Below are 23,982 nucleotides of genomic sequence, written 5' to 3'. Positions count from 1 at the left end.
TATGAATGGATATAGACATAATATACAGATTACTGGGATGCTAAAAATATACTGAACATGTTATACTAATACACATAATGTATGGATAGAAGGATATATATTAATGATATGGACATAATTTGCAGATTATGGACAAATTAGACAAGAAGATAATATCTTAAGGTTGATATGAACAGAATATACATTTTAAAGTACAGATTTAAGTACTGTGGACATATTATACAGATGGGTGAGAGACATGAGTGTAAATTGTTCAGTTTTGCATAGACTGCAAAGGGTTGTGCTCAAATAAGTCATTAGAGAAGCCTGGAAATCAACGAGACCAACTTGTGAAATGTTCCTGATAGCACAACAAATGCTTCGTCACTGATACAGTAGTAATATTTTGTAACTGTAATTTCCAGCGGACCTGAACGCACCGTCGCTACGGAAGCACCTCTTGCAGGCTGCTGAGGTTTGCCTGCAGCAAAGGCAGCCCCTGAACACACCGAGAGGACGGCGTAGCTAGTTAGCACAAACAGCCGGTATTTAAAACAGCAAAGGCAGCGTGTGACATTGAATTTGAATGGCTATAATTCCCGTGGTGACCGGCTAACTTGCTGCTAAGACGACACATCTGGGAGGAACCTAAAAGCTGCCTCTCCCAGCCAGCGCCTCGACTCCCCCCCCACCAGAAATCTCGTCGAGATGTCAGCTTTCTCTGAGGTGGCTTTAGAGAAGAAACTATCCGAGCTGAGCAACTCTCAGCAAAGTGTGCAGACGCTGTCGCTGTGGCTCATCCACCACAGAAAACACTCGAAGACCATTGTCAATGTTTGGTTCAACGAACTGAAAAAAGGTAAGGGTCGACTTCAGCTAGCTAGTTCCTCGTAATATAGACCTCTAACATGCTCCTGCCACTCACAAACTGTGTGTTTAGCATTTTGGCTAGCTGTGGCTAAAGCTTTAATGCAGAATCAAAGCAGTTTAAGCTAACTTATATTAAAGTTGTTGAGACAATGGGCCGTTGTTAGCATGGTGGCTGCTAACATTAGCCAACTTTGCAACAACGACGTCACCAGTTTAAACGGTCTGGAGCCACCAGTGTTGTCTCAGATAAGTTACCTATCTAACCCTGGTTTGTTTTGTGTTAGCTAGCAATGCTAAGAGTAGCTAAGATACTCAGCAAACTGATGCTGTGGCTCTTGAAATGTGTGCATCATTGATTGCACTGGTAAACAAGTCAGTAATCTAACAGTAGTAATAGTTTACAATATGTATCATGGTGGGTAGATGTTGTTAGATGTGTCCTTATAACATTAAAACAACCAAAGTAGCACTCATGAACGTTTGTGTATTAGCAGCTGAGGTGGTTATCATGTGTAGTGTGCTTTTATTTTTTACATCCAATTCAGCTGCTACTCTCAGCTTTACCAGTTTTCTTGCAATTCCTTAACCCTGTCCAGCACTGATGGCAACACAATGATAGCAATAGACTGTTTTATACTGTCACCATTCATGTTAAGTGTATTAACTGCTAGTGCCACATTACTTAAAACACACTTTAATTGAAATAAAGAAATATGCATACATTGAAAACAGACTTGCAATAAAAGTGTAAGGAGAGTCCTGTGGATTTTTTTGTATTGACATAAGGTGCCCTGTGAAGCCCGATAGCTGCAGACTATTTCTCACAAACCTGCTACTGATTATATTAAACAAGCATAGCCATGTTTAGTCATATCAGTGAAATGCCGGCTCTCAGTGAAATGGGTAGTTGGAGTCAAGAGTTTAGATATCCATTTGAGGTGTTGTATTATATTTAAATTCATTCAAAAGGGTGTATTGCTGGGATGTTAGGTTTGGGTGTAGTTGTAGCTAATACTGGCAGACTTTTCCTCAGGGTGCAAGTCAACAGCCTAATGATACCTCAAGTGGCTGTTGTATTCTGGGACATTGCCTGAGGACTAAAAGGAGTGTACACTGTTAATAGCAGTGGTGATAGAGAGGCCACTCTCCTGGCTTTCATGCTCACCTCAGTCTCGACTGTAACCTTTCCAACGACAGTCATAGATTATTATTTCATAAGAGGAAAAAGTGCACTTTTATTTCACTGAAATTCAGCTAATCCTTCTCCTTCTGTATATATCTATATTTTCCTGATCCAAGTGAGGGAAAAGGCAGCACTGGATAGCTAAAAATAGCACATAGAATCAGCTCATCTTTTGATCTTTTTGATCAACTGCTTTACGAGCAATGGGCTGATGAGTCTGCAGATGAGTTTTGTTGAAAGTCTTCCTCAGAACACACAAAGTATATCGAAAACATGTAGCCTATTTTGTTTAGTTTTGTTTTCGGGAATGCATGCATATATATATTTTGAGTGTGCAAAAGTGCATCTTGGCTGATAAAACCAAATGCAAAATATGCACAACAGAGAGAAGAAAAGCCAACTTTCCTAGAAAAAATTCAAAAATGCTCTAGCTCTTGGGGCTTGTAGGTGTCTAAGATAAGATTAACTTTATTGATCTCTCACCGGGGAAGTTCACGTTACAGCCGCTGGGTACAGATAAGGCAGGACAAGAAATTACAAAATACAACAGGGCTAAAAAATAACGATATAGTAATAAAGATCTCATATAGACAGTGTACCAGGCATGATTAATCTACTTATGAATATGTACATATATGACAGTGAATTTACATATGTTATTTGGCATGGAAGATGATGTACTCACAATTCTGTTATTGCATTAAGAAATGTTATTGGGAGAAAGACCAGTGTTAAACATGATGTTATTACACATGAAGAGCTGTAAGAGAACGGGGTTATATCTTGTTGATCGATCTAGCAATCGATTTAGCAATATCGAAGAATAAAATGTGTACTTAGAGGGTTGCTGCTGCATCGTTTTTGTCTCTGTTGTGACTGATTTCTGTGACATGATCTGTTGTTTTATACTGTACATATAAAATAGTAACATAAATACTTAGTATTTTGGATTCATGGGGAAAAGCATGACTTGTAATCAATTCTCTGATTAATTCAACCAATAATAGTGATTTACAGTTGATAAATTAATGGATTTTCTATGCATTGGTTTAAAATGTTTTATTTATTAGTTAAAACATCCTTGTGCATTGAAGCGTATCACTATATTGCTCAGCCGAACAATCATTCTTGTAAATCAAATGCCTTTTAATAAGTGTATTTGTACTTTTAAATACACTCAGCTCAGGTATCACGCAAGCTGACCTTCCTTTACTTGGCCAATGACGTCATTCAGAACAGCAAGAGGAAAGGACCAGAGTTCACGCAGGACTTTGCACCGATCATCGTTGATGCTTTCAAACATGTGTACAGGTCAGACTTTTTTGCATATAAATGCCCAGGAAAAATGCATTGTTCAGTTAAGTTATTCAGAACTGTACAATCGTCGTTGAATCATAATACACATCTTTTAATTGAAATTAATAAAACAAATTGCAGTCAGATTTTGAAAACAATAGAGCACATACTGAATAGACTTACCCAAACGCATAAATGTACAGCATTTGCAATTAAATAAGTTCTTTCCAAGTATTTATTGCTTTTTATTCTTACATTGTCTGGTCCTGACACAATTTTTACTAAGCTGTTTCAGTTGTATATGCCTGTTGTGTGTGTTCCTGTCCAGAGAGGGTGAGGAAGGCTGTAAGAAACAGTTGGGTCGCGTTTTGTCCATTTGGCAGGAGAGAGCTGTTTATGAGAACAACCTGCTGGATCAGCTCTCGCAAGTCCTATGTAAGTTCACCATGTAAACGAACCTGTACAGGCTTGCAAGTAGTACTCAGCACTCAGCCACATCTCTGACTGTGAAGCTAATGCGGCTTCCTGCTCTGCCAGTCTGCAGGTTTAAACATCACTACCCCAGTTTTGTAACTGCACCGATTCTAAAACAACATGTCACTTATTACTAAAGGTCCAGACAGGATTATTTCTGATTATGGATATACATATACACTACCAGTCTAAAGTTTGGACACACTTTCTCATTTAATGGTTTTTCTCTATTTTCACGACTATTTACATTGTAGATTCTCATTGAACACATCAAAACTATGAATGAACACATATGGAATTATGTAGTAAACAAAAAAGTGTGAAATGAGTCAAAACATGTTTTATATTTTAGATTCTTCAACATAGCCACTCTTTGCTTTCATTACTACTTTACACACTCTTGGCATTCTCTCCATGAGCTTCATGAGGTAGTCACCTGAAATGGTTTTCTAACAGTCTTGAAGGAGTTCCCAGAGATGTTGAGCACTTGTTGGCCCTTTTTCCTTCACTCTGTGGTCCAGCTCATCACAAACCATCTGGACTGGGTTTAGGTCAGGTGACTGTGGAGGCCAGATCATCTGATGCAGCACTCCATCACTCTCCTTCTTGGTCAGATAGTCCTTACACAGCCTGGAGGTGTGTTTGGGGTCATTGTTCTGTAGAAAAATAAATGATGGTCCAACTAAACGCAAACCAGATGGGATGGGATGTTGCTGCAGGATGCTGTGGTAGCCATGCTGGTTCAGTGTGCTTTCAGTTTTGAATAAATCCCCATCAGTGTCACCAGCAAAGCACCTCCACACCATCACACCTCCTCCTCCATGCTTCATGGTGGGAACCATCATGTAGAGACCATCTGTTTACCTTTTCTACTTTGCACAAAGACACTGTTGAACCAAAGATCTCAAATTTGAATTCATCAGACCAAAGCTCAGATTTTCACTGGTCTAACGTCCATTTCTTGTGTTTCTTGACCCAAACAAATCTCTTCTCCTTGTTGCTTTTACTTAGTAGTTGTTTCTTAGCAGCTATTTGACCATAAAGGCCTGATTGGTCAGTCTCCTCTGAACAGTTGATGTAGAGATGTGTCTGCTACTAGAACTCTGTGTGGCGTTTATCTGGGCTCTAATCTGAGGTACTGTTAACTTGTGATTCCTGAGGCTGGTGACTTGGATGAACTTATCCTCAGCAGCAGAGACTCTTGGTCTTCCTTTCCTGGGGTGATCCTCATGTTAGCCAGTTTTGCTGTAGCTCTTGATGGTTTTTGTGACTGCACTTTGGATACATTCAAAGTTTTTGCATTTTTCCAGACTGACTGACCTTCAGTTCTTAAAATAATGATGGACTGTTATTTCTCTTCACTTAGCTGATTGGTTCTTGCCATAATATGGATTCTAACAGTTGTCAAACAGGGCTGTCAACTGTGTACCATCCTGACTTCTGCACAACTCAACTGATGGTCCCAACCCCATTAAGAAGGCAAGAAATTCCACAAATTAGCCTTGACCAAGGCACACCTGTTAAGTGAAAACCATTTCAGGTGACTACCTGCATGAAGCTCATGGAGAGAATGCCAAGAGTTCACAAATCAGTAATCGAAGCCAAGGGTGGCTGTTTTGAAAAATCTAAATATAAAACATGCTTTGACTTATTTCACACTTTGTTTACTACATAATTCCATATGTGTTCATTCATAGTTTTGATGCCTTCAGTAAGAATCTACAATGTAAATAGTCATGAAAATAGAGAAAAACTATTAAATGAGAATGTGTGTCCAAACTTTTGACTGGTAGTGTACATGATAGCTAATTAAGTGATGATGTGATGTTTTTTGTCTTGTTTTCTTTTCTTGTAAATCCCAGATGGAGAAAAGAAGGCTAAGAAGAGGCCATATGAAGAGATCCAACCAGATGATGAAGGCTTTGCCTCCCAGAGCTCCCCAGTTGAACCTCCACAGGTGCTGGTTGTGACAAACAGTGTAGATATAAATACAGTATGTTTATGAAATTACACTTTTAACTGCATAGAGTACATTTAATGCTCATTTCTGCACATGCTTCTATGTTTGCCGCTGCCACTCCAGTGTTGATTATGACACATACTTAAATACCTTCTTGTGCTCTCCTCGTCTCCCTCCCCTGCTTATCGTCCTCCCTCTGCCTCAGACAGCAGAGTTAATTCGGGCTCTGCAGGAGCTGGAGAACGCAGCCTCTGGCGACTCGGTGCTGCGTCAGCGCATCTCCTCCCTTCCTGCTGAGGTGCAGGACACGTCACTGCTTCACAGGATCACAGGTAGGACACAGAACGCTTATGGATATTGTATGTATGTACTCAAGTATGATGTACAGCTCAGTCACGCATGAGACTGCAAGTGATGTAGAAAGCCATGGTTCACGTCTATGTGGCAAAAAATACCTAATCTGCATAGGTGCCCCGCGATATAGACAATATAAGAATTAACACCAGTGTATTATAGGGAGCAATAAATTATTAACAATTTCTTCACCTTTTTGCAGAAGACATCCACCTTTTACTCAAACCTGCAGGTTAAACAAGTCAAAATCACAAGTCAAATGCATCCCTAAACTTTACAATAATTTATTCTTAAAATAAAAATAGTGCTTGGGGTCAATTGTATTGATATTTGCAAGACAGAAAACCAGACATCCGCACACACACACACACACACACACACACACACACACACACACACACACACACACACACACACACACACACACACACACACATACACACATGCATATGGGCTGAGACAACACAACTAGTCATTTGAAGTCCCTTTCTGATCATTTATTAAACCCCTAAAAACTCATCCCTGTATTTAAAAATTACATATATAGATTTTTTTCATAAAAGCCATCTCTTCATGCCTTAATATTACTTACATAACTCTACCCTGATCTGGTGTGGACAGATCTATCCATGTGTAAATTGTTCCCATCTCTCTGCTGTTCCCCTGCAGCTGGAGAACACCAGCTCACATATTACTCTGTTTATACACTGTGAAACTAGTCTACACAACACAATCACTAACTATAATGTTGAAGTAATTCAGTCATACATGTGTATGTGTCAAACTGGAAACTGATTCTGAAGAAGGATGATGATACAGAAACCACCAACCTTCAAGTTGACGGGATTTGTTTCTTTGGTTCCTTCCGAATAAAACCCTTCAAACTAAGATCTGTTTTTTTAGACTGTTAGTACACTTTCGTTTCAAGGCAGAAACACCTAACCATAGCACTGACTGCTTATTTGTCTCATGATGTGTCTGCCAGCATATAAAAAACACCATATGGACATTATAACAAAATTAAATTAGATTTTCTTTGGAGGGGGTCTTAAACCAATTTGACATACTGTTCATTAAAAGTGTTCAAAGCATAGTGCCTTTGCCTTCACCTCAACAAACACTAGCTGAGGTGACCTTGAGCAGGATGTTGGAGAAGGGAGATAAAATGCCTCTATCTGTAGGAAACGGTGTTTGACTTGCCATTGATTATACAGTAGCTAATTATATTGTGTGGTGATTAATGGATAACGGAATGACCGTCTGTTGAACCTGTAAGATTGGCTGTATTTAAGCTTTGTGCCCTGCTCTTTTATGTTCTCTGTGCTTCAGATAAAGAATCAGGGGAGCGGCTCTCTCGGCTGGTGGAGGAGGCCTGCATGCTGCTAGCAGACTACAGCGGCCGCTTGGCGGCGGAGATTGACGACAGGAGGCAGCTCACGCGCACACTAATGGTCTTCCTGCAAAGCCAGAAGGACGGCTTGGCCCAGAATGAGCAGAAACTTGAAGTGCGTGAATAACTTTTTTTTCTTTCTATGATGATTATTTTAGTTATGTGTGTGTGTGTGTGTCTTGTCCGTCTCATCTTTGTGTCATTATCACTCATTTGTACTGTTAATCTGTACACGTAGCAGTCGCCTCACACTTCTTGTTTGTCCACATTTTGAAGACATGTTCTTTCAGTACGTTTGTTGTAATTGAACCAGACTGCAGGTTTGAGTTTGAGCGTTTGGCCCACATTGTAAACCGAGGACAGTCTCCTAATAAGACACAAACTTGACATCCAGCTGAGGTTTTCCCTCATCACTGGCAAATGTTTGTTCTTTAAACCTTGTTCATTTATCTCAGTCCACTCAGTGTGTACTACCCATCAGGTGAGTATCGACCTAAACACTGTGCTTGATCCTAAAAAAAATGAAACTACTGATTTTCTTATTTTGTTACAGCCAGAATTTTTTTGTGGTGACAATAACTGTCCAGCCTTTATCCGCAGGATACCAAGAGGATGGAGTATCTCACATTTGTATCTTCACTCAGTCGTCACATTTGTAAAAATAATAAAAAAAATGAAAATAAAAAATGAAAATTACTTTGTGAGTGCTTTTATTTTGCTCTAACACTTGCAGCTCCTGATGATGTGCTTCAAATGATGGTCCATCCTAAAAGCCTGAAAAACGCACTTATGTACATAACTTAAACATGTCTGAAATGGAGCACATACCAGTGGAAGATGTTTGTTTCATAATGTTGTTACAAGGCAAGTTAAGAAAGGGAACGCAATTTCAGGAATCTTGGTAAAAATTACGCAATTTTAAGAGGACACATTTAAGTGTGTGACTCATATTAAACTTTAAAAATGGTCTGAGGAAACGTATTCTGTTTGTACCGCTTACTTACATGCATCAGCTGTTTGGCATTTACATACAGATCACGTATCTTAAAAGGATTTTGTGAAACAAAACTGAAATGGAGAATGAAACATTTGAGAGACGCTGAAAACGGTGCAAGGATATTATATTTTGTCTACACAAATGGCTCCTTTGCTGGTTTGTTTTCAGCTGTGTGCTGCCTGTCTTCTGTTTACATTTCATGCACTAGCTAATGGGCCCTCACATGTCGTGTATAATACCTTCCCTGCTGTTAAACTTTAATAATTTTTCTTTGATTAGATGTGTCAGATGTAAGTGAAGGTAAACCAAGAGCAGAGTAGCTATAAACCTGAGGTAAAAATAGTGATATTTATCTGAAGGTCAACATAAATTCAGTTGTTTGAAAGAACAGAACTGAATGTGTTAGAAATCAACAACCTTAAAATATTCTAACAATCTTATTGCATGTGCATGGAGTTGCTTTCTAATTAGACTAATTGCAATTGAAAACACAACATATTTGATTGGACTTTTTAGATATAAACTTCCATTGCACCTAAAGTTAAAACCACTTTCTGTAATGTACAGTAAAAGCTGACCTTCAGTTCTTATGTAGTTTTCATGTCCTTGATGAATTCACCTCCTTGAATTGTCAACTTTACATAAAATGCTTTCCCATAATGTTGCTGTTGGGAATAAAAATACAATCAAAAATCATAATGTCACTCAGACTGAAGGATCAGATATGAGCTCTGATGCACCTTTTCTGCTCTGGACTTTTTCAGGAATACAAACGCAAACTGGCGAGGGTGACCCAGGTCCGGAAAGAGCTGCGATCGCGTCTCAACAACCTTCCAGAGGGACTCTACAACTCCTCAAATTGACTCCAGTTCTGACCTCTCACCACAAACACTCCTGCTACTGAAACTTCTCAGCCCATCTCCTCGATATTTGATCAGTGACCTCGCAGTTGTCTCCTCAGCTGTTCACTTTGGAAGGTGTCTCTGTGCCCCTGTACGATGACCTGCGGCTCTCATTCTGTCTTCAGCCGGTTATTTATCCACGCATCTTTTATGGACTATAAGCTCTCTTAGTTTTAGAGTTGTACACTGCAGTTTTAGATCAATACTCCTCAGACACAGGCCTCTCATGCTTTTGCTGTTGCCATCTCACTTCTGCAGCTTTAAATGGTGTGGATGATGCTGGTGTCATATTTTTGTATTTATAGCGACTGGAGATAATGCACCAGAGTGTGTCCCTTTAGTTTGATCATTCATAATAATTTGCAGCATTTCAGGTTGCTATTGTAACTTTACTTTTGCTCTTTTCGGTTGTTGGTTATACGTTGTTGCAGCAGCTGTTCAGCTTCAATCATTGCTTTTATGCAGTGTAATAATGGCCTGTTTTCTGAAGCTGAGTAGAAAGCCATGATCCTTAAAGCAAACCAATATATGTAATTATCATTTACATAAAGCCTGTTTGTGAAAGGTGGTGTGTACATATTTCTGTTTGCATGGAATACAGTGGAGTTACACCTGCTCCAGCTCATGACTGCTTATGATTTGTATTTGCGTGGTTGTGAAATTATTACCGAGATATCTCAGACATCCACTGTTTGAAATGACGATTTGAAGGAGTGTGTTGTCTCGTTTACTGTATTGCTCCATAGTTTTACCCCTAAGTTTACTGAATGCTGTGCAGACGCTTCACACAGCCTGAGAAGTGCCCCCGTTTCAAAAGCCAGACTTTAAAAAAATGCTGTCTGTTTTTGTAAATATGAAGCAAATGCTTCTTAGAACCAAATAAATTTAAAATACTCAAATCTGTGCAGTCCTCTCTGCAGTGCGTGCCATTAAATGTAGTTGCAATTGAGTGTGTGACCTGCAGAGGGCGTAGGAAGCTTCTATCAGTCTGCACGTTAGCTCTGGGTGCGCTTGTTTTTGTCACCGTTACGACTCTTTACCTGCGGTGACACTGCAGTGACGGCTCCGCCCCTGTGGTCCCTCTGGAGGTGACACAACACAAACACACGGGAAGTTTGGCCCTTTCCCGTTGACCGTGGTATTCATTCAGGGTGTAAACAGATTTAGCTTTCAGATAAACGGTGTATAAAATATAAACCGCACACACTAATTCGTTAGTGTTAGCGATACAGAACGGCGAGCATTACTAGCTACTAACAGCCGTTAAAAGCAGCCTGGTTGCTTTTTCTTGCCAGTTTACCATTTGCTAAGCTAGTAAAGGTTTCTTCAGCAGGGAGGGTTGTTGCTAGTCGTTCAACTATGGATAACCTCGAAACACCTTACGACGAGGAGACTGAATTTATTGAATGCACGGTAAGGTCGCTAACGCTAGCTAACATGCACATAAAGCTGGGTCCAACAGCGAAACAAATACAGCTTGTTCTTTCAGACAGTAAACCAGGCGCACCTAGCTATGTAGCCTCGTAAAATAGACCGGAAATAAACCCGTCCATCTTCATATATGTATTATCCACTGTGTAAATGTCTGAGGCCACTACTAGGTTTAAGTTACAATAACCATGCATTACTTCAGGTTTCTGCATCAAGATATAACTAGGAAATAAAATAAATGACACTAAAACTAAACTAAATATACTATTAATACCACAACTTCTATTGTGTCTTAAACATTGGGCGGTAAATGTGAGATTTGCTGTCCAAATCATCTGTTTGATTTAGGACATGTCAACAGTTTCTCATTGATCGTTTGAGCTACTTATCGTAAGCTAACTTATCTTTGTGTGAGTCCAAGTTAGGGATTAATCAATGTTTTGTTTTTGGTGTTCAGCATTACATGAACAAATTGTAACTCATTGGAAGCTCAGTATTATATAGGGACAGGTCTTCATCACATCATTCCATTCAACATGCCAAAAATTACTCAACTTGACAGACATAAAATCGCAGCTTGGTATCAGAAAGGCTACTCTCAAAGGCAGCTCAGCAAACAAACTGTTATCAAGAAATGTGAAGAAACCAACGACGTGACATGACAGAAAGGATAGTGAAAGGCCAAGAGAATGGTCAGTATCTGATGGAAATTATCTTCCTTGAGAGACCAGAAGACATCTGGCGCACAACTTGCTAGAACTTGCACATGGCAGCTTCATCTGGATGCAAAGATGATAATGTACAGTCCAGAGAAATTTGATTGGGAATGGCCTCTGTAGAAGCTCATGAAGACTGGAGAGGAGATCAGTGGAAACGTGAACTAAATTTTAAATGTTTGTGTCCAGTTCTTGACAATACGTGAAGGGGTCTGTTGTAGCTTAGTGATGGGGATATTCCGTCAATATGTTTGATTAGGGACAAGTTTATTTTACAGCATGGCAATGGTCCCAAGCACAGTGTTCATGCAATGAAGTCATATTTTGGCAGAGAAAAACATCCATAAAACACTAACATTGATGGACTAGCATCCACAGAGTCCAGACCTGAATATTCTTTAATCTGCATGGGATCATCTGAACAGAGAACAAAATAAAAGACAACCTTCTCAAAAGAAGAATTGTGGGAGATGTCGAAGGAAGTTCGGTGTAATATATCACAAGATTGCCACAAGAAAACTTCCAAGATAGTCTATCCTAGAGAGTTCAAGATATGCCAGGTGCAACGGGATGTCAGACTTTTTAATACTATGTACATATTAGCTGTGTTTCCTTGTTGTATATTACTAGAATGACTGAGAAATAAATATCATTACAACCTTATGAAAACAACAAACCTAATGGAGGCCTAACACTTTTGCACAGTACTATTGTTTGTGGTACCCTTTACTGGGGCTGTCATATTTTATTCTCTTAATTTAAAGCTTTAGGCTATGTCATGCTTTAGTTTAAATATATGTCTCTAGTAAACTGTCAACTGACTCTTTTTTGTTTTCTGTTTTGACCAAGGTCTGTGATAAATCCTTGAGGGGCAGCACCTTATACAAGATACACCTGACCACACCAGGACATATAAAGGTACAGGCCACAGTGTGCTGTTGCAGAAATCTATGCAGTTGTATGCCAGACTAGTAATGCTGAAACACCTATTACTGGATTTTATATGTATCATTGAACTTATTATGTAACAGACAGTGAGCATTTTACTCTGAGTGGAGTTTTTACTTGTACCTTCTACTTTTTCTTTTCCTTTAGTTGCAAGTCTTCACAGGTTCAAGATTAGACTTAATGGAGAAAACAAGCAGTCAAACATGACATTTCACTCTCTTTGCACGATGTTGTCAACATCTTGGAAATCTTCTTTTTTTAAAAAAATCCAATACAGTATTTTATTTCTGGCATACTACCTATTTGTACATCCTGCGACCCAACTTACTTCTGTTCTACCAGTCAAAAACAGCGCGTCTTGGAATGTCCAACATTTACTTGTAGTACAGTAAGTGTTCGACATCTCAACATTAACCATACCTACAGTGACAGAGTAACTGTAAGGTATTCTGTCACTTCTTGAGCACCAAAATTAACCAGGGAAAATGAATGCCTACCAGCATGTTGTCTTTGACCACTGTGAAGACTATATCTTGATCATTTTCGAGGAGTACCATGTCTTTGAAGAGGCCAGCTTTCAGTAAGTTCAAGCCAAATTAAACTGTAACGTTTTGACACATTTAGGTCACACTGACCTGTATATCTCGATCTACACTTCCCTGTTGTTGTGTCATGTCATCATTTGTGGACTATTGTGATGGATGCAGCTTATTTCCCACAACAGCAGGTTTGTGTTTTTTAAAAACATGCTGTTTCCCGACTCTGCATTGCAAAATTTCTCAGATCGATTCTGAAGCAGTCATTTGTTTTCTGGAGTTCATCACCTATCGCTGAACTTGGATTTGTCTCAGTCCACATTATCCAAGTATTGAGACACAAGACAACAACAACAGCACCACTTACAGTCATGTCTTATTCTCACACCAGGCCACTGGAATGGTTGTTGAGGGTTTTGTGTGTGACAACCTGAAGTCCTGATTACTTCTATGAAAATACTGGTCTCCGGCGGAGTCGAGTCACCTGGTTAATTCACATTGTCATTCTGTGGAGCAATACTTTGCAAGAAAGACTGTTATTCGCTGAACTCTTCTGGGTCTATTTCAAATGGGAAATGTTCTTGAACAACAGTCTCATGTGTTGTGTCTGCTTCATATGTTTTTGAACAACTTCTGGAAATTTGCTTTCTCCGGGCCCTTGTGGAAATTTTCTGCCATGCCTTTGACCAAGAGGTGCAGTACTCCCAGGTAAAGCACATGGAAATTTTCTGATGTTCTTCCATATGGTGCTGTAGGAGGGAGCCAGTCAGAAGAGACTGAAGCTTCGTGCATTGGTTTGACAGCTGACTTCACACCCAGTGCTTCCTCGCTATACTACTGTACAGCCAGGCCTCACAGACAATAAATAAACATTGACAGTTGAGTCTTACAGATGCTAACACCTTGTTCACACTGTGTAGAAACAGTGACTTGTCAACAGCATCTTCACTTCTCTGTACGCTGGCTTTGTTCAGTTATCGTACAAGTGTTTGGGCAACATCTTTTTGGCAGAACTCACTGCCAAATACACACTCATTGAAGTTTTTCACACAAGTGGAAGTTGCTTGAACATCCGTTCATGTCTGTTGGTTGTCTTCGTTATCAGAAGGAAAGCTGGATATTGATTCTCTGTATACAGATATCATTTGTCACATTAAATATGCTCTTAAACATTTAATAGAACCTCTCGGTTAGGGGGCTTCAGTATATGAAGTTGTGTTTAAAGGTGACTGCAAAACAAACTTGCCTTCCTTTGGTACATTATCTTCTTTTGAAATAGCAGACACAAAGAAGACAGGTGAGTATATACACTTTCACTGCACCTCAAGTGAGCTGTGGTATTATTTAGCCATTATGTATTAAAAAATATTTTTGTTTTCATGATATAACCCTCTCCTTGTTTATAGCAGAGGTGAACCACACCCACTGTCCTGTTTACCCAGTACTGACTAACTTAATTTTTATTGCTCTCCTTTCGTTCCTGGCAGAAAGAGGATGTCTTTGTTGCTTCGGGTAAGTAGACTTCATCTTCAGTCATGTCATTTTTATTTTCTAGTCTGGCCTTGTCTATATTTGCTGTCCATTCTGGCAGGTAATTGACACGATAATTAATAGCGGTCATTCTAATGCGTTTTCTGGTTTTAATGGACAGTTTTAGTCGTGATCTATCGCTGTCTGGGATCCTCTTAGAATGGTTATGAACTCAGTTAACTGAAATTGAGTATGCATTCAAGTACTTTAAGGTAAGTGTGTACAGTGAGAAAATATGTCCAGATAATTTGATGTACTTTGTTTTGTATGGGGCTGTTTTTCATTGTTTGGCTCAGACCCCTCAGTTGCGGTTAAGAGGATATCTTGACATACCTGCACTGAGCCCTGACATCACCCCACTTAACAAATTTAGGATGAATGAACTACAAGCCAGGCCATATGGTCCAACATCAGTATCCGATCTCACTGATGCTCTTGTGCCTGAACGCTCTGACTTCTGCAATCTTGTTTTTGTATTTTTTTTGTATCCAAACAAGTTCTACACAACATTATACATTTCATTGAAAATATGTGGCTTGATCAGGGAGATTTATGCTGTTATTTGTGTGTATTGCAATGTTTTAACATTCATTTTTAAAATTATATATAATGGAGTGTTTTATGGAGAATGATTCAGCTGGATTCAAGTCTACACAGCTTAAAGACGAGACTAGTTGGTACTTGGTAATGTGATGTTAAAGGATTAATTAAAGGGTAAACCAAAGTTTTTTTAGTAAATTTTTGCCACCACGTGTTGCCAGAACCGCTGCAATGCTCATTTGCATTGGTACTCCAAGTCTCTGGAACTGTACTGGAGGATCAAACACCATTCAGACAAAAGGTATTCCCTCAGTTGATGACTGTGGAGATCTGTGACTTATCGTGCTTCATGGATAGATGCATTGGCATCCTGGAAGAGACCACTCCCACCAAGAGAGAAACATTTCATAACCGGATGTTGGTGACCACTGAGAACAACTTTGTACTGATTTACAGTGAGTCTTACCTCTAAAGCCTTAATCCTACTCTGCTGAGGACGCTTGTAGTCTACGCCACCAGGGGGCGGTGCGCCCGCTCCTGCCCCTGCCTACTGCCCAGTGGGCATAGCACCTGACCTCAATTTCCAGCCCTGCAGGTGATGGGCCTACCGGGCGGTAGCTCTGTGTTACTTCTTCGGGACTTCTGAGCCCCATGGGACCCCAAGGCTCAGCCACCAGACACGCTCTGATGAGCTTCCCCCTTTGCCCCCCCCCCCCCCCACCCCACCCCACCCCACCCACCACCACCACCACCACCACCACCACCACCACCACCACCACCACCCACCACCACCACCACCACCACCACCACCCACCCACCCACGCACACACACACAAACACACACAAACACACACACTCCTGGCTCCAGGGATGGCCCGGATACAAGCGGTCGAAATGAGCTTCCTCTGCAGGGTGGCTTGACTCAGTCTTAGAGATATGGTGAGAGGCTCGGACATCCAATTCAATTTCAATTTCCGGAGGGAGCTTTGAGTAGAGTCGCTGCTCCTTCGTGTCGAAAGGAGTCAGTTGAGGTGGTTTGGACACCTGATTCGGATGCCTCCAGGGAGGCTTCCTTTGGAGGTTTTCCGAACACGTCCGCCTGGGAGGAGACACCAGGGTAGACCCAGAACCCGCTGGACGGATTATATATCTCGTCTGGCTTGGGAATGCCTTGGGATCTCCCAGGAAGAGCTGGAAACGTCGCCAGGGGGAGGGATGTCTGGAATGACCTGCTTCGTCCGCTGCCTCCACGACCCAACCCTGGATAAGCGGCAGAAAATAGATGGATGGGTGGTGAGAACGCACACATGGACAGTGTGCTACTTTCTTATTCCACAGGAGTCTACATGGGGACTAATTTCGTACATGCTTAGTAGCTGTATGTATGTTCCACACATGCACGCTACTGCTGAGCAAGTGTGCTGTTGCCCTTGTAACATATTTGCCGCATGAACTATTGACAAGGACACAAATTTTGGGATACTCATGGACATTTGCAAAGGGGTCTGCATGGACTCACACGGACTTGTGGAGACAATGAAATTTATGTCCTGCGAACCCTTGCGTACTCGCGGCTGCAGAAAGTATACCGCTGACCTAAGGGGACAAATGGATGCAAACCAACAAAGCCAACAAAATGGCCATCAATAAGTAGCAGAGCTCTTGGTGTACGCCACATATGAACTCACCCACTTGCCAAGGACAGCTTTTGTGACCATATCGCTTTTTTTTTTTTTTTTTTTTTTTAACATTTGTTGATCAGTACCTGTGGTTTCAGCACCACTGAAAAACATGTATTCATGTTTGAATCACCTGAGGAAGAGTTTCTCTTCTGTTTTTCCTTACATATCGCCCTAATGCACAAGCATCACTGTAAGCGAATGGGTGCTCTCAACCATGACCTCCCACAGTATTACTTATGTCTTTCCCAAGGATCCAAATGCATTTTATCCCCCGTCCATATTGAAACACTTGGCAGTTGATCAATTTTTGTGACTGAAGCCTCTGCCATCAATACCTCAACAATTAACCCTCTTTTAAAGGAATTTAGACCTTTTCCTTTTCCTTGTGATACAAGCACAAAACCTGTTGGGCCTGATGAAGATTTTCATACACAGAGCATGATTTAATGGCAGTTGCTGAATTGTACCATGCAGCGCACCTGGGTGGAAGTATCTGTATTCATTGTGTTTCTACACTCTTTTTCTTAAATCTTCCCTTAAATCTTCCATCTTTTAGGGAATTTCGGCTGGCATCACTGCTTTTACAGCTGTTTTGTGACTTGACTTCAGTGTGCCATGTCATGTGATCAGCTAGAATGGAGAGTGGCGTATTTTTTTGGCCAGAAAAAACTAAACTACTCTTAATCTCTCAGTTTTGACTCTTCAAGCACATAATTTACTTGCAGCCACAAATCTCCTCCTCTCTGAGGCATGAGGTTTGATCTTAAGCTGTGAACAATCACACCTACCTTTTCTGCTGAATAGTCAGCTTTTATAGTGTCGGTCTTCAAGCAACAGTGACGGCTGTAACTACCCAGCTCTCACGCATTTCCCTTTAAAAAATGTCACCATCTTATAAATGTTCACCTGTCATTCAACTGTTTCATTTGCACAAATTTGGCAGCAGAGCCCAACTTGCGTCTAAATGGCTGCCCCTTAATCTACTGTCATCACTGTAGCAGTACTTGTTCCAGCAGGTTAACATTCAGTTATTCTGATGCTGAACATCAGTGAGTGCACCAGTACTGAGCTGCAGCCATACTGACTCTGCTGGCTGCTGACATGGATGAAAGAGGGTGAAAGATGCAAGTGAACATCTCTGCAACTCTGACCAGGGTGTTATGGGCAATTGTCGGTCGCAAAGGAATGTGTTGTGCAACCCTGTGCATCAAACAAGGCCATTGTTTCTTTGATTCAACTCTGTTTCGAGAGGTCGGTTCAAAACGACAAAGGAATAATGCCGTCATGGCGCTCACTCACAAAACAAACAGCTACGAAAGTGTTCAAACGTTTGCTAACCTGCAACCTGGAGGGGCATGTTCCAGCTTTACTCGATGAGGAATGTGCTGTATGCTGAAATACAGAAAACAGGACTTCTGTTTGTTTAAACTGAGAAAACAGTTGTGGCATGCTGTTTCTTCAAGTGAACATACATTTAATTAATGAATTTTTTTGTGACTGGGATATTTTTGAACTCAGATTTTTTTTTCCTGCTATTGGTAATGTAAGTAACATGAGAATTAAAATATTTTTGTCATAAGACAGGTGTTACAAGAGGACAAGGTCAAACTACCTCACCAGGACTTTTTTTTCTTGCAAAATATGTGTTTATATACCATGAAATCATCTGGGTCAACAGTTATTTACCAGAAGACACTCAAACGGCAACTTCAAAGAATCATGCGATACAGTTGATTGCACCCAATATTTGTTTCACAGAAAACTTCACTCACACTTTGAAGTAAGTAGAGCCAAATGTGATAACTCAAGTGTTAAAAGTTAAACTGGTGGAGGTCACACGTGGGAATATGTATGGCCAGATTTCTGATTTCAATCTGTGAGCTGAAGATTTTAACCCTTTCAGCCACATCTACAGTCTTGACTTATCATCCCCCTTTTACATTTCTTGCCCTTCAACACACGTGAGACATGAAATCATCCACTAAAAACACTTAAGGGAGGTGGTTGTAACTGCAGATTAAGGCAGTTAATTTAGTGAACTCAACACTGTTTACTTAACAGATCTCATGAAACTGCCGAGTCAAGTTTACGATTTTCTGGAAGAAGCTAAAAACAAAAAGATGGTTAAAAATGTGCAGGGAGGAGTGAAGCACTGGGCTGATGTTACTGTGATTAGATCAGACTCTCTTTGCAGCGTTTCCTTGTGCTAACTAGCAGCCTTTGGTTTTTCAGGCCTTGCGATCAGACGACAAACTATACCTGAATTTAAGGACATTACACAGTATCTGGATTACCTGAAGCTTGATGAGCCTATCATTGGTGAATAACCTGACACAGACTTCTAATTTTTTTTTAATTTTTATTAACGGTCATGTTATTTTGATCCCATTTAACTTTTTTTCTGCTTTTATTTCTTAGGCTTGAGCTTTTTGGAAGAAGTGCCCAGTAATGACCCTCTGGGAGGCCCCAAATACTTATGTAGGCTCTGTAACCAGACTACAATCCTCGCTGAAATGGTCTGTCATGTGATTGGACGAAAACACAGGCAGAGATATGTGGTAAAGCGTTGTGATTGCTTTGAAAAAAAAAAAGAAACTCCAGTAAAACTGCCTTTGATTGTCTGTTTTGCATTTTTATAAGATGAGTAACACAAATCGAGAATGCCTTACATACTTGTTTCTGTAGGAAGTGAAACGGCCAGACTTGGTGACCTGGGATAAACAAACCCAAGCAGGGAAGATCATACGAACAAGAGCCGAAATAATAGAGAGACAGGATGGACGAGGAACTCCAAGGGTGGGACATGCTGACAACTAGATGTGTTGAATTTCTCTTAAATAATGTTTTGTTTTTTTTTTATCATAAGAATTTTGAGAGTAACATACATTGTTTACTTTTCTGTATTTCAGCCAATGGCGAAAAAGGGGATTGAGGGCAAATTGAACATTTCAAGAGGTACAATCAATTTTCTGTGTAAATTAGCAAATAGGTTAACCCCAGCTCATTTACAGAGATGTTTATTAATTTGCAATGACCTATATGAATGCATTTTTATAAAACCAGTAAGACATTTGTAAAATTACATACAAATATATGTTTTAGTGTAACACTGAAGAGGGAATTTAAGCTGAGATTTTAAGATTTTCAGGGATGATATTCCAAGAAAGTTTGACATTCCTCAAGATATCAACACATATTTATAATTTTTTTTTATTATTTAATGCATATTTATCTAAAAAGGATTTCCTTGTTGAGCTGCAGTGTAAGGATGGAAACCAAAAGGAGGAGGAATTTTGTACTAAAAAGACAACAGCTTTTGAGTTCTGAATTTTGTCCAAGACCTGACTGTTGTTCTAAGACAGACTTGACAAAGTATCACCTTTTAAATTATGGTAATTTAAGGGAATCTAACGTAATGTGTCAGTCATTCACAGTTAGCTTGCACCTTATTTAAACTAACTAGTATGTACTATTTTTCCTCACAAAATGATCATATGCCAATTTTAAACAGTATGTTTGCTCTTATTCCACAGTTCCCCCAAATCAGAAGCAAAACAGGGACCGAAGAATCCCACAGACAGTCCAAGACGTGCCTCCCCTACTACCAGAACTCAAGGACTATCACCGAAGAAAGCAACTGACAGGTTACCCAAATCCATCCACGTTCCATCGAGATGAACCTTACATGAACAGAGACAGACGCAGCGAAAGGGAGGACACCCTCAGCCATGACCGCATTGAAGAGGAATTGTTCAGAGAAAATTACAATGAAAACCGCATGTACAGAGACGACTATGTGGACTCAGATTATCGTAGTCAGTATAAAGAGGAATATGTTGAAGATCCACCAAAAAGTGTGGTGTTTGAGCCCAATGAAGTGCCAGGGTATGATTATCGCGAAAAGGTGCCTCATGGACAGGTTCAGCATGGAGAGTATTACCCAGGAGAGGCTTCTCCTTATAAAAGACCCTACCCAGAAAGAGATCCTCTGAAGGAGTTCTTCTCTGAGGAAGTTAGGCGTGGCCAAGTTCGTTCTGCTGCATATTCGCCCTCTGAGCTGGCGTACCCCGAAGATAATAAACGACAGTGGTCCCTGGAGAGGGACTCGGGTAGACCAGGATCGAGTGAACCGGAGGCCAAGAGGAGGAACTTTTCCACACCTATGGAGAGCGAACGATCACGTGACCATTTGTTTAATATAATAAGAGATTATCATCATGAAATGAAACCACATGAAGCGGAGATACTTGACAACCCTGGGCCGAGCAGAGCAAGAGCCCCTAGCACCCAGAGACGAGTGGAAGTCACGAGGACAATTTCTGACATCCCAGAGCCATTTAGGCGATTCCTGAAAGGTGGCAATGATGATGAGGGGCATGGTAAAAGAAAACGAAAGAGTCGCTTCTCTGATGCTACTCCAGAAGAATTGGAAATGACAAAAGAGATGTGAGTTTACAACGGAAAATGACTTTCCAGAAAGCTGGATGGCCGATCCCATTAGAAATGGAAATGTGATATTTTTTGACAATTTTTTGTGTTTTTGTCTTTAAACAGTGCTTATATTTCAAACATGTTTGATTTCTGTTTTAAGGTTCAGCGATAAACATGGACCCCCAAATCCAAATTATTCCGATAACAGAAGCTCACTTGATGTACCTTTGAGACCTGAGATCAGTGGAACACAATATGCAGACTTGTACAGAGAATTACAGGTGGTTAATTGTAAAATTAGGCTGTCATGATTAACCTGCCAATATTTTGTAATCCTGACAAATCGACAGCATGCACTTACTTACTTAAACAGTAAAATTGCTGTAGTGATGTCACTTTTTTTCTTCCCTTTTTTAGAGTCCACATCATACTGAAAGCTACCACAGAGGAGGCTCTGAGTCAGAGGGTGTCTTTGATATGCTGGTAAGACGACGAATTAGCAATTGCACATTTTCAAAGCAGTGCTTATCTTGTCTTTGTCATGCAGCCATTCACTGGAGGAGATCTGAATGTGTTTTTTCTCATCACTTTCTCCGGTTAGAAAAACATTGAAATTGAGAATGCAGAAGAGGCTGACTTTCTGAAGAACAAACTTTGCAACCTTTTGAAAGAATTCAAGACCAAGAAATCTGAGAAAGCTGTGGTAAGTTCACGCTGCACACCACATGTTTTTCTCTTACGCATAATATTACAAGGACTGGTCTAGTTCATTTCCCTTCTTTACAGCAGTAGAAATTAATTAATGAACCATATGTTTTTGTTGTTGCAGCAAAATAGCCAAAGCCGACCAGGCATCTCCAGGAATTATAGCGACCCAAACATGGACCCACAGCTGCCTCGACGACACCTGTATGAGAGAACCCTGAGAGAAGATTCTGACCACAGACCAGAAGACCTTGATTTCAGCGATGATCACAGGAGAGGTTGGAAGCAGCGTGAGCATCTGGCTGAGGAGCGGCACCAAGACTATCACCCTCCTGTCCACGGGGAACCCAGGCACTCAACCAGAGGCCGTTATGAAGGTAGGATGTATCACAATGCACTTTGTTTAAACTCACATACATGATTTTTACTGCAAATCAGACATTCATGGGTTAGTTCACATATACAGTGGCCTCAAAAAGTATTCAGATACTAAAATGCCAGATTGCCCTAAGACAAAAACACATTTTTTAGGTTTGTATAAAACAAAATACAGTTCAAAATGAAGAAAAAAACTTATTTGGACACCCTATTGTGGCTTCACTAACAATCCCGGTTTCTTTAACAGTTGTGGTGAATGTTTGTTTCATGTTGCAGCCAACGAGTGGCGACAAGCTCGCATTTTTATTTCCATGGCAGCCCTTAGGTGTTCAATAGGATTTAGGTCAAAACTCTGGGAGGGTCATTCTAAGACTTTGATTTTTTTCCGAACCAAATAATCTTTCAGCAGGCAGCTGTTATGCTTTAGATCATTATCCTGCTGAAGGATCCACTTTTGCCACTAAAGTCATTTTTGCCTGATTACCTTAATTTTGTTTCCAAAATCCCGCTGTATACATCCAAGTTCTTGACATAATCAGTGAATACAAGTTTATCTACAAAACTGTGAGAGAAACAATCCCAGACTGTGATGGTCACGCCTCAGTACTTTTCTGTTTATCCTCCTCCTTGCTCTCTCTGTGCAAACTTTCTACCAACATGTTATTTTTCTTGATGTATTCCTGGCCGTTCTATTGGTCTTAGGGTTTCTGACATATACTCTTTCTGCTTCCATAGTTACTGATCCATTGATTTCCAGTGGTCTGTGAACTAAGTTGTATTTAGTAAGATCCTTAATGCTGTTTTCTGCCTGTTTATTTATTTTTTTTTAGATTTCCACTCGATGTGGAGAAGGGAGTTTTAGCTAATCTGACAAATACAGTGCAAAGAAAATGTGCTTGGATTTTTCCTCTGACCTCACTTCACTTGATTTAATCATTTTTGTTTTTATTGACAAAATATTCTTCATTTTAAGTATTGTAACCTGTGATCACCTGTTTATCTCATATGTTGGTGTCATGTTCTGTATGTAATGAGGCAAAGCTGTGTAAATTGAAAATAAATGCATATTACAGTGAGGAATAGGCTGCGTATTCCGTTTTCCCGTGTCAAAATAAGTTTGCATTTTTTCACTTTTTTCATTGAATTTTTTTTCCTGTTTCTTTCTTTTAGATGTTTATGGGACACCACACATTAATCCTTTAGATGAGCCGCCACGTTATCCTGATAGATTTCAAGAGCCCATGCGCCCTCGTGACTACCAACCTGCTGCTGAGGAGTTTTTTGACTCTGACCCCTCTGCACCTCCCCTCCACATGGAACAAGGATCCAGGATGCACAGGGGCCACCGTTACTCTTCTAAAATGGACAAAATCACCTCCACCCTCTTGGAGCTTGTAGCAAGAAAATAATAACCATCCTTTCCATCAGTTCTAATGGAATAATTTGGTTTGAAAATAGAATATACGTTTTTCTATTACTTTTTTCAAGGTTTTTCCTTCAGACATTTGTTAAGTATTTGGTGCAGTGTCTGTAAATATTAAAACATTTGTCTTTTTCAGCTGGCGTTTTTTTTCAGTTCTTTCAATTACATCAAATTCCTTACCTGCTGCAAAAAAGTAGTGATGGTATTAATTTCTCTATGGTTTAACTGGGCAGTGCATTTATTTGTCAATTGTTTGA

General features: G+C 40.2%; 2 protein-coding genes across 3 annotated transcripts; both read left to right on the top strand.

Moving 5' to 3' along the window:
• The first annotated feature begins 426 nt into the window (after positions 1-426).
• On the top strand, positions 427-10,021 carry LOC111578380 (regulation of nuclear pre-mRNA domain-containing protein 1A). Its single transcript, XM_023285149.3, has 7 exons — positions 427-838; positions 3,214-3,343; positions 3,657-3,763; positions 5,665-5,759; positions 5,968-6,094; positions 7,446-7,621; positions 9,268-10,021. The coding sequence occupies exons 1-7, from the start codon at positions 688-690 to the stop codon at positions 9,364-9,366; spliced, it is 885 nt and encodes a 294-aa protein (XP_023140917.1). The 5' UTR covers positions 427-687; the 3' UTR covers positions 9,367-10,021.
• Positions 10,022-10,516: 495 nt separating this feature from the next.
• On the top strand, positions 10,517-23,860 carry si:ch211-13c6.2 (uncharacterized protein LOC100000125 homolog). 2 transcript variants are annotated; one of them, XM_023285065.3, is made up of 13 exons: positions 10,517-10,818; positions 12,402-12,470; positions 14,524-14,548; positions 19,021-19,107; positions 19,207-19,346; positions 19,474-19,584; positions 19,698-19,743; positions 20,322-21,234; positions 21,380-21,500; positions 21,637-21,702; positions 21,821-21,922; positions 22,049-22,301; positions 23,473-23,860. In XM_023285065.3, exons 1-13 carry the CDS (start codon positions 10,765-10,767, stop codon positions 23,709-23,711), a joined length of 2,226 nt encoding a protein of 741 aa, XP_023140833.2. In that variant the 5' UTR covers positions 10,517-10,764; the 3' UTR covers positions 23,712-23,860. The 2 variants fall into 2 exon arrangements, with proteins under 2 accessions (XP_023140833.2, XP_023140834.2); XM_023285066.3 differs by lacking the exon at positions 14,524-14,548 and having other exon boundaries at positions 10,518-10,818.
• Positions 23,861-23,982: the final 122 nt, after the last annotated feature.

This window comes from Amphiprion ocellaris, chromosome 15 (genome assembly GCF_022539595.1).
Source record: "Amphiprion ocellaris isolate individual 3 ecotype Okinawa chromosome 15, ASM2253959v1, whole genome shotgun sequence".
Lineage (NCBI taxonomy): Eukaryota > Metazoa > Chordata > Actinopteri > Pomacentridae > Amphiprion > Amphiprion ocellaris.
The sequence above is the reverse complement of the archived record's forward strand: the minus strand, read 5'-3'. Positions and strand labels throughout refer to the sequence as shown.

What these genes read in the sequence shown, in the direction of transcription:
- LOC111578380 (XM_023285149.3), top strand. Translation starts at nt 688, where the DNA reads ATGTCAGCTTTCTCTGAGGTGGCTTTAGAGAAGAAACTATCCGAGCTG. An exon ending in GCTTTCAAACATGTGTACAG is followed by an intron (nt 3,344 to 3,656) that starts GTCAGACTTTTT and finishes GTTCCTGTCCAG; the next exon opens with AGAGGGTGAGGAAGGCTGTA. An exon ending in CCCCAGTTGAACCTCCACAG is followed by an intron (nt 5,760 to 5,967) that starts GTGCTGGTTGTG and finishes CCTCTGCCTCAG; the next exon opens with ACAGCAGAGTTAATTCGGGC.
- si:ch211-13c6.2 (XM_023285065.3), top strand. Translation starts at nt 10,765, where the DNA reads ATGGATAACCTCGAAACACCTTACGACGAGGAGACTGAATTTATTGAA. An exon ending in GGATGTCTTTGTTGCTTCGG is followed by an intron (nt 14,549 to 19,020) that starts GTAAGTAGACTT and finishes TTGGTTTTTCAG; the next exon opens with GCCTTGCGATCAGACGACAA. An exon ending in AACACAGGCAGAGATATGTG is followed by an intron (nt 19,347 to 19,473) that starts GTAAAGCGTTGT and finishes TTGTTTCTGTAG; the next exon opens with GAAGTGAAACGGCCAGACTT.